This window comes from Protomyctophum parallelum (assembly GCF_964188405.1).
Source record: "Protomyctophum parallelum genome assembly, chromosome: 2".
Classification (NCBI taxonomy): Eukaryota; Metazoa; Chordata; class Actinopteri; order Myctophiformes; family Myctophidae; genus Protomyctophum; species Protomyctophum parallelum.
This window is the reverse complement of record NC_139699.1, coordinates 2,355,188-2,372,365: the sequence shown is the minus strand read 5'-3', so window position 1 is coordinate 2,372,365 and position 17,178 is coordinate 2,355,188. Positions and strand designations below refer to the sequence as shown.

General features: G+C 48.9%; 1 protein-coding gene across 1 annotated transcript in view; it reads left to right on the top strand.

Moving 5' to 3' along the window:
* LOC310877183 (uncharacterized protein) overlaps positions 1 to 14,323 on the top strand; it is a gene marked incomplete at its 5' end in the record, with an annotated part of 120,706 nt that extends 106,383 nt beyond the window's left edge. Inside the window, 2 exons of the mRNA XM_083790943.1 lie at positions 12,855 to 13,757; positions 13,872 to 14,323. Of these exons, the coding sequence (XP_083647069.1) occupies positions 12,855 to 13,757; positions 13,872 to 14,252 (1,284 nt within the window). The 3' untranslated portion in view covers positions 14,253 to 14,323. The remainder of the gene's footprint in view (positions 1 to 12,854; positions 13,758 to 13,871) is intronic.
* Positions 14,324 to 17,178: the final 2,855 nt, after the last annotated feature.

Below are 17,178 nucleotides of genomic sequence, written 5' to 3'. Positions count from 1 at the left end.
GGTGTAAACTGCATATTGGGGTATAGCCTACTAACGTGTGCTGACATGAGCTTAGCCTTGTAGAGGGCAGAGGTCAGCACCTTTCTCGTGTTTTACCACGTCCTCTCAGAATGTTTAGCACCTAACCCCTCCCATAAGATCCCTTCATCTGCTCCACATCCCCCCTCCCCCCCTCCCTTGCTTCCTTTTATTTTTTTTCCCTGATCTTTTTTTTCTTTTTTCTCTCTTTTTTTCCGTATTTTCCTTCTTTTTTTTATGTCTCTTTCTCATTTCTTCCCTTGCTTCCCGAAATCTGCCATCCCTATAGGTGTGCTAGGGATGTGCCTGAGTCTCCACTGCCACAAAGAAATATGCCTGTTGACAAGTGATATCATAGTAAAGAACTGCAGTGTGAAAGGGCTTTCACTCATCTTAAATGTGTTTCTTTTCTTTTTGTTTATTATTTTGTAAGGACACCAGAAACTTAAGGGCAGAGAGAGGAGGGGAGTAATGATAAAGCCTATAACTGCTTCTTTACATGTTTAAAGACAAACAATAACATGACTTCAGACGTCCTGAAAAAAATAATTTAAATTTAAGTTAAAATGATCCGTGCCATCCGATCCCTGTGACGTGCAAGTGCTGGAGGTGAGTGTTACTGTTGACCCTGTGTGTGTGTGTGTGTGTGTGTGTGTGTGTGTGTGTGTGTGTCCTCCTCTCTATGCCACCTGAGCCCCCCTTGATGGTGGAGGAAAGGGGTCAGGTGACAGGTGCACAAAAGCGGTAGCTTGGGAGTAAATGATGCGTGCTCCGGGTATGCGGTAAATAAGAGGCAGGGTGCCATTAATGCAGGGCAACCTGCATAGCTGCCATTCCTCCCATGGCTGCTGGTGAAGTCACCTGGCTGGCCTGGGCCCACCGTGAGAGAGTGTGTGTGTGTGTGTGTGTGTGTGGTGTGTGTGTGTGTGTGTGTGTGTGTGTGTGTGTGTGTGTGTGTGTGTGTGTGTGTGTGTGTGTGTGGTGTGTGTGTGTGTGTGTGTGTGTGTGTGTGTGTGTGTGTGTGTGTGTGTGTGGTGTGTGTGTGTGTGTGTGTGTGTGTGCGCGTGTGCGCACTCGTGGATACAGGATGTTTGAAAACAGAGACACCTCGCTGATGTACGGGTTCAAGCAGGGGTCAGGGGTCAAGGGCCCAGAGGCACATTCAGTGTTTTTGTTTTTCAGCTAGCCGCTCCTCTGCACAGCTTTGTGTGTCTGTATGAGCACGGAATGTGCTCAGCTGATTGGCTGAGCACGGAATATGCTCAGCCGATTGGCTGAGCACGGAATATGCTCAGCTGATTGGCTGAGCACGGAATATGCTCAGCTGATTGGCTGAGCACGGAATATGCTCAGCTGATTGGCTGAGCACGGAATGTGATGTATGAGGATAAGAGCGCCGCTCACTTAACAAAAGTGTGATTTTCTTTTGAATGGATGACGGAAGGTGAAAGCTTATTCTTTTGATGGACTTTTGTCAGAGATGGACTGTTTGGAGAGTCTGTGTCAAAGCAGCAAACCTCAGGCCTTGATGGGGTCTCCCTCTCCCTCTCCCTCTCTCTCTCTCTCTCTCTCTCTCTCTCTCTCTCTCTCTCTCTCTCTCTCTCTCTCCCTCTCCCTCTCCCTCTCCCTCTCCCTCTCCCTCTCCCTCTCTCTCTCTCTCTCTCTCTCTCTCTCTCTCTCTCTCTCTCTCTCCCCTCTCTCCCTCTCTCCCTCTCTCCCTCTCTCCCTCTCTCCCTCTCTCTCTCTCTCTCTCTCTCTCTCTCTCTCTCTCTCTCTCCTCAAGGGAGATGCATGGGGCTTCCCTTCTGGATTGCCACCTTTCACTGGAGCCAGGCTTGAGAGAGAGAGACAGCTGCTCGCTCACCTAGCCAAGGACGCCCCCCCCCCCCCCCCCCCTCTCTCTCTCTCTCTCTCTCTCTCTCTCTCTCACACACACACAAGGGTTCAGAGGCAGGCTGGTGGGGACTGACTGAGGTCTGGAACTGCTGCGCAAGCAGCGCAACGCACATCACAGCCAGAACAGCAGCCACTGCCAACCAACCAACAAGCCAGCAAGACAGACAGACAGACAGACAGACAGCCAAGCAGGCAGGCCCCCTCCCCAGCCCCAGCTCTCAGCCAGGGCCTGTTGTGGTGCTCCACTACTGCCCAGTAATTGATGCCTTGCACTGGGGATATATTTAATCACATATAACAAGGAGTTGGTAGGAATAAAATGATCTTGTAAAGGCCGCTGCAGAAGCTCTCAGAACGAGTTGGATCAGAGCTCCTTGGAAGAGGTGGAAGGGATCTCTGAGTGTCTGATGGTGAGTGTCTGCCTGCCTGCCTGCCTGCACTACCTAGGTCTCCCCACACACACACACACACCCTCAATTCTCTGTCTCCGCTTCACCCACCCAAAAACTACACATCCCACTGCAAGCCAACAAATTTCATTACAAGAGCCTTAAACTGCCCAGTTTTAGAGCCTTCTAATTATTCCCCTCTCAGATGTGGTTCTGTCGAGAAAAAGGCCGTAAATCAACACTAGTGTGGGTGCCAGGCCCGGAGCTGTGAGAAAACTAGAAACAAATGATCTGCCCCCTGCTTCCGCCACCACCTCCCGTCTCCCCGCTCTCCCCCCATGCCAACCATCTCCCCTTCCTTCTCTCGCTTTCTCCAGCTCCTAAACTCTCTTTCTGACCGCCTGTAAACCTGTTGGGCAGTAGTACCCTAAGAGTACGTTTTAACAGCGGGCGACAGCCAGACGAATTTTCCGGAAGTGCATTATTTGTCAATGGGACCCGGCAACTACTGGCGATAGAGGCGATAGTGGGTCGATTGGGCGATAGCCAATGAAATTCAAGCGACGCTCGCCGTTGGTCTCTTAAGGTCTCCCGCTGTTAAAACGTACTGTTAGAGTACTGCACTGTACTTTGCTGTATACGTTAAATCCTGAAAACATGTGAAAATAGACTATTTACAAGCTCACAAGGTGGCACGTTGCGACGCCTTGTGAGCTTGTAAATTGTCTATTTTCACCATATGTTCGCCGAATGTTTCGCCAATTGTTTTGCTAAATGTCCAGAAGAGGGATGCTATAGGGTTCATATGGTTAACGTTGATGTGCATAATAGGTTGGTGAGCTACTTGGTGGTATAGCCAGAATGTCCTTGCTCCTACGCATGCATGTCTGATGTCAGAATCTAGTCTCAGAAATATAATCCAGACACCTAAATGCAGACACCGTTTCACAACCTGTGGCTTGTGGCCCACTTAGAGGATGGTGAGATTTTCTTTGGCTAACGCTTTTGACCTCATGGTTAAGAACCCTTTGCATGCCAGTGACGTCATCCAAATGCGTCGCCTATATCCCACTCTGTCCGAGTAAAAATACGAATTGAACAATGTGTAACTCGTGTAACTCGTGAATGGGGGGGGAGTGTTAATAACCAGTGCTCTATAGCGCACATAGCAACTGGCACGCAGAGCTTCTAGGTCACACAGGTAATACAAAACCCAACTAACGGCCATCTGGTTATGAGGCAATACCAACAGGCAATGCCTGTTATTAGGACTATTATTTGGACTTGATATAGAATTACTTTGGGCAGATGTTTCCAGGGGACTGAATGGGGGTCTGGCTCACTGGAGGGGAAGACACACATGTCCATGTGCAACCTCTTAGAAACATCTGACTCACCAGGCTGCCACAGCAGGGCCCTGCCTCACTGCCACTGTGGACTTCATATGCTTTATAGCTCTGCTTCTCAAAGCGGGGTCCATGCAGGGACCCCCATGCCTCACTGCCACTGTGGACTTCATATGCTTTATAGCCCTGCTTCTCAAAGCGGGGTCCATCCAGGGACCCCCATGCCTGGCACAGAATGTTTTCGAATGAGGGTTGGCGGCTTTAATTCGACTTCAATGTGGCGTTCCTTGACATGAAATGTTTGAGGAAAAACTGTTCTAGAGGATTCTACCAAATCTGCCGCAGGTTTAGGGATTTGGACTGAAGTATCCACCTAAATGTACATGTGCGCGTGCATGCGCGTGCGTGCGCGTGCATGCGTGCGTGTGTGCGTGTGTTGAGGGGGATAGAGTTAGGGTGAAGTACTCTGGTACATCAGTACCAGTACCTCTTAAGGGGGTTGGCAACTTGGCACTAGACGGTATTATTACCTGTAACCAGGTCTGTGTATGTGTGTGACTGTGTGTGTGTGGGGGTGGTGTGTGTGTGTGTGTGTGTGTGTGTGTGTGTGTGCGCGCGTGTGCAAAACTGTGCATTTGCGTGTGCGCGTGTGCACGTGCGCGTTGTGCATGCGCGCTCGCCCCCCCCCCCAGTCACTGAATGCCTCTAATCAGCTCCTTTAATGGTTCCAGCCAGTAATTGCTCACCATAGCCCCAAGATAGCAATCAAAGACATACTGAATTCCATTCTCCCTCTTGCTCACTGCCCCTCACTCTCTGACATCACTGTGTCCCCTCTGTCGCCATTGTGTTGTTCCCCCTTTATAGTTCTTTAAAGGTCTTTCTCTCTCTCACTATTTTTGTTTTGTCATTTCTCTCCCAGCGACTCTCGTTCTATACCCCTCCTCCATCTCTGCCTCTGTCTGTTTTGCCCTCCTTCTCTTCTGCATATCTCTATTTTCACTTTCTCAATCTTTCTTCCTTTATCTGTCCTGTCTCTCTCTCTCTCTCTCTCTTTATCTCTACCCCCCCCCCCCCCCCCCCCCCCCCCCCCTCCCGTCTCTCTCTTTCTCTATCTCTCTCCGTTGCCGTGTGTTTGGAGGCACCGTAACCACTGCATCTTGACATCTGTTTCTTAATGTTTGGAAAAAAATCAATTCAAATTGGACTAATGGCAAAATTGATATCTCTTTGAAGAGCAGCCTGGCCCCCACTTCCCCCTCGCGTGTCTTTGTCCTGCTGGGTGCATTTCTTCCCTGTCCTCTGCTCTCTTATCTTTCAACAATTACAAGAGCAGTGTAATGGCTCTTCTAAGTTGCCTGCCAGCTGTATTCTCCAAAAGTTCTTCTCCTTCTCCTTCTCCTTCTCCTTCTCCTTCTCCTTCTCCTTCTCCTTCTCCTTCTCCTTCTCCTTCTCCTTCTCCTTCTCCTTGTCCTCCTTATTGTATTCTGATTATATGGTCTCAGGAGATCTCACATGATCGAGGAGAAAGTCACTCCACGCTACCTTTTAAAGGATCAAACACCAAGTACTTTTGTGACATGATTTGCTGTCCCACACATGTTTAGTTCAGTGCTGTGTGTGTTCGTCCATGAGTGCATGTGTGTTTGTTTAGTGGTATGCAGTCCACTGTATGCATGTTTGTCTTCCACTGCCACTTCTGTGGCACTCGTCCCTTTATGAGATTAGATGAGAGATGAGGTGAGATATGCTTTGTTAATCCCTGAGGGGGAAATTGAGGCGTAACAGCAGCAGTAAGTGTTAAAATAAATAATCTATAAGACAAACAGAAACACATCAGACACAGATAGACATAATCACACAAGACCAGGGCCGACACAAAACCATATGCATTAAGGGAGAGAGTACTTAGGCATTATAGAGTCTGTTGGCAGTCTGTACCGCTCCGTTTTCATCATGGTAAAGTGAGCCTCTGGCTGAAGGTGCTCACGCTGTCCTGCAGCTCACCATAGAGTGGATGGGAGGGGTTAACCAGAATGGAGTTCAGTTTGTCCTATAATGCTCCTCCCTGCGACTGTCTGCAGCCCATCCATTCGGAGGCCAACAACAGAGCTGGCCTTCTTTGTGATCTCATTGAGCTTGTTCAGCTCCCAGGCCTTGATGCCACCTCCCCAGCATGCCAGTGCATAAAACACAATGCTGGTCACCACAGACTGGTAAAACATTTTCAGTAGCCTGCTACACACATTAACACAAAGACTGTGGCCGTGTGGCCACAAGTGGTAAATAGCTTGCGCGGGGCCGGAATTGGGGAGATTGCTATGCCAGTACTTCCGTTTTCCCCGACTCGCAGACCGCCATTGTAAGAAAAGGCTAATGTTAGCATTAGCTCACGCTAGCTATCTTTCTCGAGAAATGTTTATATTTCGATCGCAATGCGATGAAAAATCTCAAATCAGATCCGAACCTCGGATGTCTGATCAGCACAAGGGACAGTGACGTAGTTTTCGAGAACAAAGCCACGTATGCATGAGCACGTTCCGAGCAAGGCATTGCCTAGCAACCGACTCAGGGCAAAATGTTGTTTTTTAGGAAAGGCCTAGTATAGTCCCTTGGGACAAAGTGTATAGTTTTAACTCTCTAGATCCATGCTTCTTACCTACCTACCACCCCTCCAACTCCATAGATCCATGCTTCTTACCTACCTACCACCCCTCCAACTCCATAGATCCATGCTTCTTACCTACCTACCACCCCTCCAACTCCATAGATCCATGCTTCTTACCTACCTACCACCCCTCCAACTCCCTAGATCCGTGATTCTTACCTACCTACCACCCCTCCAACTCCATAGATCCATGCTTCTTACCTACCTACCACCCCTCCAACTCCATAGATCCATGCTTCTTACCTACCTACCACCCCACCAACTCCATAGATCCATGCTTCTTACCTACCTACCACCCCACCAACTCCATAGATCCATGCTTCTTATCTACCTACCACCCCTCCAACTCCATAGATCCATGCTTCTTACCTACCTACCACCCCTCCAACTCCATAGATCCATGCTTCTTACCTACCTACCACCCCTCCAACTCCATAGATCCATGCTTCTTACCTACCTACCACCCCACCAACTCCATAGATCCATGCTTCTTATCTACCTACCACCCCACCAACTCCATAGATCCATGCTTCTTACCTACCTACCACCCCTCCAACTCCATAGATCCATGCTTCTTACCTACCTACCACCCCACCAACTCCCTAGATCCATGCTTCTTACCTACCTACCACCCCTCCAACTCCATAGATCCATGCTTCTTACCTACCTACCACCCCTCCAACTCCATAGATCCATGCTTCTTACCTACCTACCACCCCTCCAACTCCATAGATCCATGCTTCTTACCTACCTACCACCCCTCCAACTCCATAGATCCATGCTTCTTACCTACCTACCACCCCTCCAACTCCCTAGATCCATGCTTCTTACCTACCTACCACCCCACCAACTCCATAGATCCATGCTTCTTACCTACCTACCACCCCACCAACTCCATAGATCCATGCTTCTTATCTACCTACCACCCCTCCAACTCCATAGATCCATGCTTCTTATCTACCTACCACCCCTCCAACTCCATAGATCCATGCTTCTTACCTACCTACCACCCCTCCACCTCCCTAGATCCATGCTTCTTACCTACCTACCACCCCTCCAACTCCATAGATCCATGCTTCTTACCTACCTACCACCCCACCAACTCCATAGATCCATGCTTCTTATCTACCTACCACCCCTCCAACTCCATAGATCCATGCTTCTTATCTACCTACCACCCCACCAACTCCCTAGATACATGCTTCTTACCTACCTACCACCCCACCAACTCCATAGATCCATGCTTCTTACCTACCTACCACCCCTCCAACTCCATAGATCCATGCTTCTTACCTACCTACCACCCCTCCAACTCCATAGATCCATGCTTCTTACCTACCTACCACCCCTCCAACTCCATAGATCCATGCTTCTTACCTACCTACCACCCCTCCAACTCCCTAGATCCATGCTTCTTACCTACCTACCACCCCTCCAACTCCATAGATCCATGCTTCTTACCTACCTACCACCCCTCCAACTCCATAGATCCATGCTTCTTACCTACCTACCACCCCACCAACTCCATAGATCCATGCTTCTTACCTACCTACCACCCCTCCAACTCCATAGATCCATGCTTCTTACCTACCTACCACCCCTCCAACTCCCTAGATCCATGCTTCTTACCTACCTACCACCCCTCCAACTCCATAGATCCATGCTTCTTACCTACCTACCACCCCTCCAACTCCATAGATCCATGCTTCTTACCTACCTACCACCCCACCAACTCCATAGATCCATGCTTCTTACCTACCTACCACCCCACCAACTCCATAGATCCATGCTTCTTACCTACCTACCACCCCTCCAACTCCATAGATCCATGCTTCTTACCTACCTACCACCCCTCCAACTCCATAGATCCATGCTTCTTATCTACCTACCACCCCTCCAACTCCATAGATCCATGCTTCTTATCTACCTACCACCCCTCCAACTCCATAGATCCATGCTTCTTACCTACCTACCACCCCACCAACTCCATAGATCCATGCTTCTTACCTACCTACCACCCCTCCAACTCCATAGATCCATGCTTCTTACCTACCTACCACCCCTCCAACTCCATAGATCCATGCTTCTTATCTACCTACCACCCCTCCAACTCCATAGATCCATGCTTCTTACCTACCTACCACCCCACCAACTCCATAGATCCATGCTTCTTACCTACCTACCACCCCACCAACTCCATAGATCCATGCTTCTTACCTACCTACCACCCCTCCAACTCCATAGATCCATGCTTCTTACCTACCTACCACCCCACCAACTCCATAGATCCATGCTTCTTACCTACCTACCACCCCTCCAACTCCCTAGATCCATGCTTCTTACCTACCTACCACCCCTCCAACTCCATAGATCCATGCTTCTTACCTACCTACCACCCCTCCAACTCCATAGATCCATGCTTCTTACCTACCTACCACCCCACCAACTCCATAGATCCATGCTTCTTACCTACCTACCACCCCACCAACTCCATAGATCCATGCTTCTTACCTACCTACCACCCCTCCAACTCCATAGATCCATGCTTCTTATCTACCTACCACCCCTCCAACTCCATAGATCCATGCTTCTTATCTACCTACCACCCCACCAACTCCATAGATCCATGCTTCTTACCTACCTACCACCCCACCAACTCCATAGATCCATGCTTCTTACCTACCTACCACCCCTCCAACTCCATAGATCCATGCTTCTTACCTACCTACCACCCCACCAACTCCATAGATCCATGCTTCTTACCTACCTACCACCCCACCAACTCCATAGATCCATGCTTCTTATCTACCTACCACCCCTCCAACTCCATAGATCCATGCTTCTTACCTACCTACCACCCCACCAACTCCATAGATCCATGCTTCTTACCTACCTACCACCCCTCCAACTCCATAGATCCATGCTTCTTACCTACCTACCACCCCTCCAACTCCATAGATCCATGCTTCTTACCTACCTACCACCCCACCAACTCCATAGATCCATGCTTCTTACCTACCTACCACCCCTCCAACTCCATAGATCCATGCTTCTTACCTACCTACCACCCCACCAACTCCATAGATCCATGCTTCTTACCTACCTACCACCCCACCAACTCCATAGATCCATGCTTCTTACCTGCCTACCACCCCTCCAACTCCATAGATCCATGCTTCTTACCTACCTACCACCCCACCAACTCCCTAGATCCATGCTTCTTACCTACCTACCACCCCTCCAACTCCATAGATCCATGCTTCTTACGTACCTACCACCCCTCCAACTCCATAGATCCATGCTTCTTACCTACCTACCACCCCACCAACTCCATAGATCCATGCTTCTTACCTACCTACCACCCCTCCAACTCCATAGATCCATGCTTCTTACCTACCTACCACCCCTCCAACTCCATAGATCCATGCTTCTTACCTACCTACCACCCCACCAACTCCATAGATCCATGCTTCTTACCTACCTACCACCCCTCCAACTCCATAGATCCATGCTTCTTACCTACCTACCACCCCACCAACTCCCTAGATCCATGCTTCTTACCTACCTACCACCCCTCCAACTCCCTAGATCCATGCTTCTTACCTACCTACCACCCCTCCAACTCCATAGATCCATGCTTCTTACCTACCTACCACCCCTCCAACTCCATAGATCCATGCTTCTTACCTACCTACCACCCCTCCAACTCCATAGATCCATGCTTCTTACCTACCTACCACCCCTCCAACTCCATAGATCCATGCTTCTCACCTACCTACCACCCCTCCAACTCCATAGATCCATGCTTCTTACCTACCTACCACCCCACCAACTCCCTAGATCCATGCTTCTTACCTACCTACCACCCCTCCAACTCCCTAGATCCATGCTTCTTACCTACCTACCACCCCTCCAACTCCCTAGATCCATGCTTCTTACCTACCTACCACCCCACCAACTCCATAGATCCATGCTTCTTACCTACCTACCACCCCACCAACTCCATAGATCCATGCTTCTTACCTACCTACCACCCCTCCAACTCCATAGATCCATGCTTCTTACCTACCTACCACCCCACCAACTCCATAGATCCATGCTTCTTACCTACCTACCACCCCACCAACTCCATAGATCCATGCTTCTTACCTACCTACCACAACACCAACTCCATAGATCCATGCTTCTTACCTACCTACCACCCCACCAACTCCATAGATCCATGCTTCTTACCTACCTACCACCCCTCCAACTCCATAGATCCATGCTTCTTACCTACCTACCACCCCACCAACTCCATAGATCCATGCTTCTTACCTACCTACCACCCCACCAACTCCCTAGATCCATGCTTCTTACCTACCTACCACCCCTCCAACTCCATAGATCCATGCTTCTTATCTACCTACCACCCCTCCAACTCCATAGATCCATGCTTCTTACCTACCTACCACCCCTCCACCTCCCTAGATCCATGCTTCTTACCTACCTACCACCCCTCCAACTCCATAGATCCATGCTTCTTACCTACCTACCACCCCTCCAACTCCATAGATCCATGCTTCTTATCTACCTACCACCCCTCCAACTCCATAGATCCATGCTTCTTACCTACCTACCACCCCACCAACTCCATAGATCCATGCTTCTTACCTACCTACCACCCCTCCAACTCCATAGATCCATGCTTCTTACCTACCTACCACCCCTCCAACTCCCTAGATCCATGCTTCTTACCTACCTACCACCCCTCCAACTCCATAGATCCATGCTTCTTACCTACCTACCACCCCTCCAACTCCATAGATCCATGCTTCTTACCTACCTACCACCCCTCCAACTCCATAGATCCATGCTTCTTACCTACCTACCACCCCTCCAACTCCCTAGATCCATGCTTCTTACCTACCTACCACCCCTCCAACTCCATAGATCCATGCTTCTTACCTACCTACCACCCCACCAACTCCATAGATCCATGCTTCTTACCTACCTACCACCCCTCCAACTCCATAGATCCATGCTTCTTATCTACCTACCACCCCTCCAACTCCATAGATCCATGCTTCTTACCTACCTACCACCCCTCCAACTCCATAGATCCATGCTTCTTACCTACCTACTGACAGAGAATTTCCCATCACCTAAAGGTAATTTGAATACACTAAATAGTCTAGACAACCTTAGCTTGGAAGCTCTGAGCCTTGCTGTGAGAACAACAGAAATTAACACGTGGCTCTGTTGTCCTGGAGCCTCTTCTCACCTGTCCCCCCACCCCCCCTCTTCCTTTGTGTGTAAGCAAATGGTCCTTACATCTAGAGAGATTGTATTCACTTCTGGGTCCACCTTGTGGGTGGGACTAAACTGCCATATAAACTGTAACTCTGTGCTTGTATGGTTATGCTTGCCTGGGAGACCTGCCTGCGTGCTGCAGCATCCGTGTACTGCTGTGCACGTTAAATAAAGATCAACAAAGGGACCTTGCTTTCCTCCTGATTCCTCTTGACAGACCTTCAAGCCTGGTGATTCCTCACGCGTTTAGAGTGTGTAAAACTGCCATTTCATTTGGTGTCAAGAAGTGGGATCCTGTGTCGTCTGAGCTCCGGATGATCAAGCCGACTGATTTATCCATCACGTCAACGAACGCCATCTACAGGCTGCATCTACGGAGTTCAGCGCCAGGATTTTAACAAAACCCGTGGCTACACTGAAAACGGTGAGAATTTTCCAAATTCCAAAATTCCTGACAATTGAAGTGCTAATTATAAATTCTAAGACCATATTTTGCCAACCTATCTATTGTAATAGTCAAGTATGCTTGATTCAAAATACAGCAGCAAGCCTAGCCTAAGAAAAGAGACCTTGCATTAAGCCAAGTTTGCAAACGCAAAGACACCTTGTTAACCTTGTTGAAAACAACATAAAGAAAACATAAAGATACAGCGTTTTGCATTAAGTCCAGTAAAGAAAGAGAAGTAAGTTTGTAAACACAAAGACACCTTGTTATACTGAGAATAGCATAAGAACCTTGTTAAACAACATAAAGACATCTTGTTACTCTCAGATAAGACATAAAGATACCGTGTTTAGACCAAGTAAAGTTTGTAGCACAAAGATTACCGTGTTACATAGATAGTCAGTATGGGAAATAAAAAAAGTGCGCCAGTGGCAGAAGACAAAGAAAGATGGTCTCCTCTCATGAGCGGGATGGTTGCAAAATATGGTCCAGAAGCATTAGACTGTCTTGATGAGTGGAAACAGATGGGGTTCCCAGAACAAGGCTCTTTAAGTATAAAAAAATTGCTTGACTTAGACCGACTACTAAGAGAAGCCGAGAAGAAAATGAGAAAGAAAAAGTCAGTTAAAACGCACAAACTTGACAGATGTGACCGCCACAGGAAAGTATTGTCAATGTGGATGGAGGAAGCACAATTTAGACAACGGGAGAGTCATATGAGGGAACTTCCAAACATAGATTCTTTGAGGGAAGAGAGCGGGCCACTGGCTCCTCAGAATTCTCCTTTGTCTCCTCCACAGCAGACCCTGGACCTGGGCTGCCTGGGCTCCATGCGGGCCGGTCAATCTGCCATCCAGCTACAACGGACGGCTGTGGCTCTTGCTGCGGGCCTGCAACCCTCTACTCCAGCAGCGGTCCTGATATCCGCTGCGCTCAGCCTATTGAAAACTGTTGCTGCAGACCTACAGCCCTCTACTCCAACGGCAATATTGGTGTCCACTGCGATCAGCCTTCTGGAGACTGTTGCTACGGGCCTACAGCCCTCGACTCCAACGCCAATCCTGGTGTCCGCTGTGCTCAGCCTTCTGGAGACTGTTGCGGCAGGCCTGCAGCCGTCTACTCCAGCGGTAATCCTGATATCCGCTGCACTGGGCCTATTGAAAGAGGCTCGACACAAGGAAGGCTCCGCTCGGTCCAATGACACTGCTAAGAGCCGACGTCCATCCTGCACTGGCATCCCTGGCCCAGAGCTGGCCAACAGTGACGATGCGGACACGACACGGAAACCACAGACCTTGCTTCCATCTGTGCATCCGTCCACCCCTGGCAGCCATGGGGGGACAGGGCCCCATCGCAGCAGTGTCATCATCACCCAGGGCAGCACACCGCCACATGAGCAGGGAAGAAGAGGGCCTGGGACAGCGAGACGCGCACAGGGTGCATCAGAACAGCCCATGGCGGAGAAACCTGTGGGTGATGCAGTGGCATGGGGAGCCGATGACATCCAGCCAGCTACGTACGTAGAGGAGACGGTGCCTGTGGGAGCCGGGAGTGCCTGGGAGAACCACGCGGACGGTCCACAGCCTTCAACCAAGAGGGAATCGTCGGACATCGAGGTGGGGAGAACAGAACCAGCAGGAGCAGAGCAGCCCGGGACCGGAGACAAGCCAGCGACAGACGTCGAGGGCAAGGGGACATCTCCTGTGCACAGCGCAGGAGGGCTGCTGACTACAAGGGCGGAGGCGGCAGGCGGCTGTCTAGAGACGGAGGCCCTGGATGGGCTGCTGACTACAGAGGCGGCAGGCGGCTGTCTAGAGACGGAGGCCCTGGAGCCTACCTACACGACCCTAATCGTCAAACCAGCGACGGACGTCGAGGGTGTGGCCAAGAATCTACTCGTTCAACAGGCGGTGGGAGAGGTGTACACACTTACACGCCCAGGGAAGGTTCCAGCGGGCCAACCAATGAAGGAGGAGATGACCGCAGTACCGGCAGTTGCGTTCCGTAAGTTTTTACACGCACTGTCAGAGTTGGCAGGAAAGGAGAGGTTCACGCCTCCATTTCTTAAATCTAAGGCCAGAAAGAAGCCTTTATTTTCCAATCCTGGTGGAAAGAAAAAGAAGGTGAAGTGGAAATGGACTTGGAGAGACACTTTTCGGAAGTCTGCTAAGGAGTACCATGTGACTTACCCACCATGAGACTCAACACACATACACACACACACCTCCCCCTATCAGACAGCCCAATTAAAAAGAAAAAGAAAAAAAGTGGGGGGATCACTCGACCGTATACCTGGAAAGAAAATATTGTTTGGAAATATGATGTTTTCTGTTTATTTGTTATGTTATAGTTTGCTGTGCTAAATACAGGTCAAATTGATTCAACAGGGTACTGTATTAGTATCATTTTTAGGGATTTATTGGTTTATTTGATTGCCTAGCCACGATTGTTAAACCCATGTGTCATTCTTTTGCTTAGCTCAAATATGTTACAAGTACTTCTATTTTTTATGTATTTTCTTCAAATGTATTATGATGTATTATTTTGATATTGATGGAAAATTCACAATTATTGTTTAATTAAGCTGTTGTTTAATTAACAAGAGGAAGGATTTGACAGAGAATTTCCCATCACCTAAAGGTAATTTGAATACACTAAATAGTCTAGACAACCTTAGCTTGGAAGCTCTGAGCCTTGCTGTGAGAACAACAGAAATTAACACGTGGCTCTGTTGTCCTGGAGCCTCTTCTCACCTGTCCCCCCACCCCCCCTCTTCCTTTGTGTGTAAGCAAATGGTCCTTACATCTAGAGAGATTGTATTCACTTCTGGGTCCACCTTGTGGGTGGGACTAAACTGCCATATAAACTGTAACTCTGTGCTTGTATGGTTATGCTTGCCTGGGAGACCTGCCTGCGTGCTGCAGCATCCGTGTACTGCTGTGCACGTTAAATAAAGATCAACAAAGGGACCTTGCTTTCCTCCTGATTCCTCTTGACAGACCTTCAAGCCTGGTGATTCCTCACGCGTTTAGAGTGTGTAAAACTGCCATTTCACTACCACCCCTCCAACTCCATAGATCCATGCTTCTTACCTACCTACCACCCCTCCAACTCCCTAGATCCATGCTTCTTACCTACCTACCACCCCTCCAACTCCATAGATCCATGCTTCTTACCTACCTACCACCCCTCCAACTCCATAGATCCATGCTTCTTACCTACCTACCACCCCTCCAACTCCATAGATCCATGCTTCTTACCTACCTACCACCCCTCCAACTCCATAGATCCATGCTTCTTACCTACCTACCACCCCTCCAACTCCATAGATCCATGCTTCTTACCTACCTACCACCCCTCCAACTCCATAGATCCATGCTTCTTACCTACCTACCACCCCACCAGGTGTGCCTTTGGATTTTAGTGACAACCATACAGTATTGCTTCAATACAGTACAACTGTACAAAAAAGGTATGCATCAACTTTGAATTGACTATATCAGCACTTCATCTCGGTAAGCAAAACCTACGGGTGGCATGTAAGCACTTTATCAGACATAAGTTCAACTTCATTACATCCTTGGATATAATGTATTAACAGGCAACAACATGGTTTTATGGAGAATCCAGAGTGAAACATGCAAACCCAGATTAGTGCCATTATAACAATGCTCTGCGTGGAACTGAATTATTGTCACAGCATTCATTTATTCTGAATGATCAGGGCATTCTGTGCACATAGAGAAGCGGAGAACCATCTTGCATATAGTAGTGGGATGAAATGTAATGATCGCCAAAGCAGGCAAAAACACTAACGTACTTATTACAGTGTGGGAGGACAGAGAGGAAGGCAGAGATCATAAGACAGAGGGAACAAAACAAACTCACATAGAGGGAGGAGTGAAATGATAGGTAGAGAGAGAGAGAACAAGATGCAAATGCAAAATAGAAAGGCTGTATACTGATACATGATGGACAGACAGAATTAGAGAGAAATAGTGTAACGGTAGAGAGAGACTGAGCTTGAAGAGGGGGGAGAGAGAGAGAGAGAGAGAGAGAGGGGGGGGGGGGGTAGAATAAGGACAAAGCGGGAGGAGGAAGTCAGATCGAGAGGGTGTGATAAAGAGAGATTGAGGAGAGATGGGAGAAGAGATGGGGAGAGAGAGAGATCCAGCAGACGAGGGAAGGGAGGGAAGAGTAGAGAAGAAGTCAAGGAGAAGAGGCTATCAGTGCCGTGGCTCAGCTGAGAGCGAGGCAGATAGGGTGTGTGTGTGTGTGTGTGTGTGTGTGTGTGTGTGTGACTGTGTGTGTGTGTGTGTGTGTGTGTGTGTGCGTGTGCGTGTGCGTGTGCGTGCGTGCCTGCGTGCCTGCGAGAAGGAGACAGAGAGCAACGCGAGCCAAACGTTTGAAGTGGATCACTGTAGGCCAAACATCTGAAGAGGACAAGATTGCAAACATGTCACAGAGCTGCAGCCTGCTTGCGTTTAACAGCAGATGTTTGCTCTCCCATGCCCGGTAATGGTTCCCCATCCAGGTTGGCCTGACCCCATGCATGAATGAATAATGCTCCTCTATTTTTATTTATTTTTCAAAACATTTGTTATTTATTTATCCAGAGATGGCTTTCTGAGCTCTTTTTTCCCTCCTATGCACGGCCATAAGATCACATCTTCACACCTATAGGAGAGCTGCCAGCCTTCGCGGCCCAAGAGCGACCTCAACTTTCGTTGTCAAAGGGACCGGTCACATGCAGCGCTCCAGGGATTTGACCTATGTGACCTTTGGGTTCACCGGCCGGCTTCTCGTTTACCTCACTACCTGAAACTATAAGGCTGGGTGATATATATCGATATCGTGACGTGAGTACAGACATTGTCTGGGGAAATATTATATGTTTTGTCTTTTCCTGGTTTTAATCGCTTATGCCTGATTTTATACCCCAAACATAATCCAAAATAGGCTATATTGAGGTAATTGGACAAACATCTTGTGACATTTGAGTTGGTCCATAATATCGGCCAGCCCTTTACTCGAACTGTGGACTTCACTAACCTCCCCATCTCCCCTGCTCTCCTCTTCCCCTCCGTCCCCTCCATCCATCCCCTCCTCCGCAGAGAGATGCCT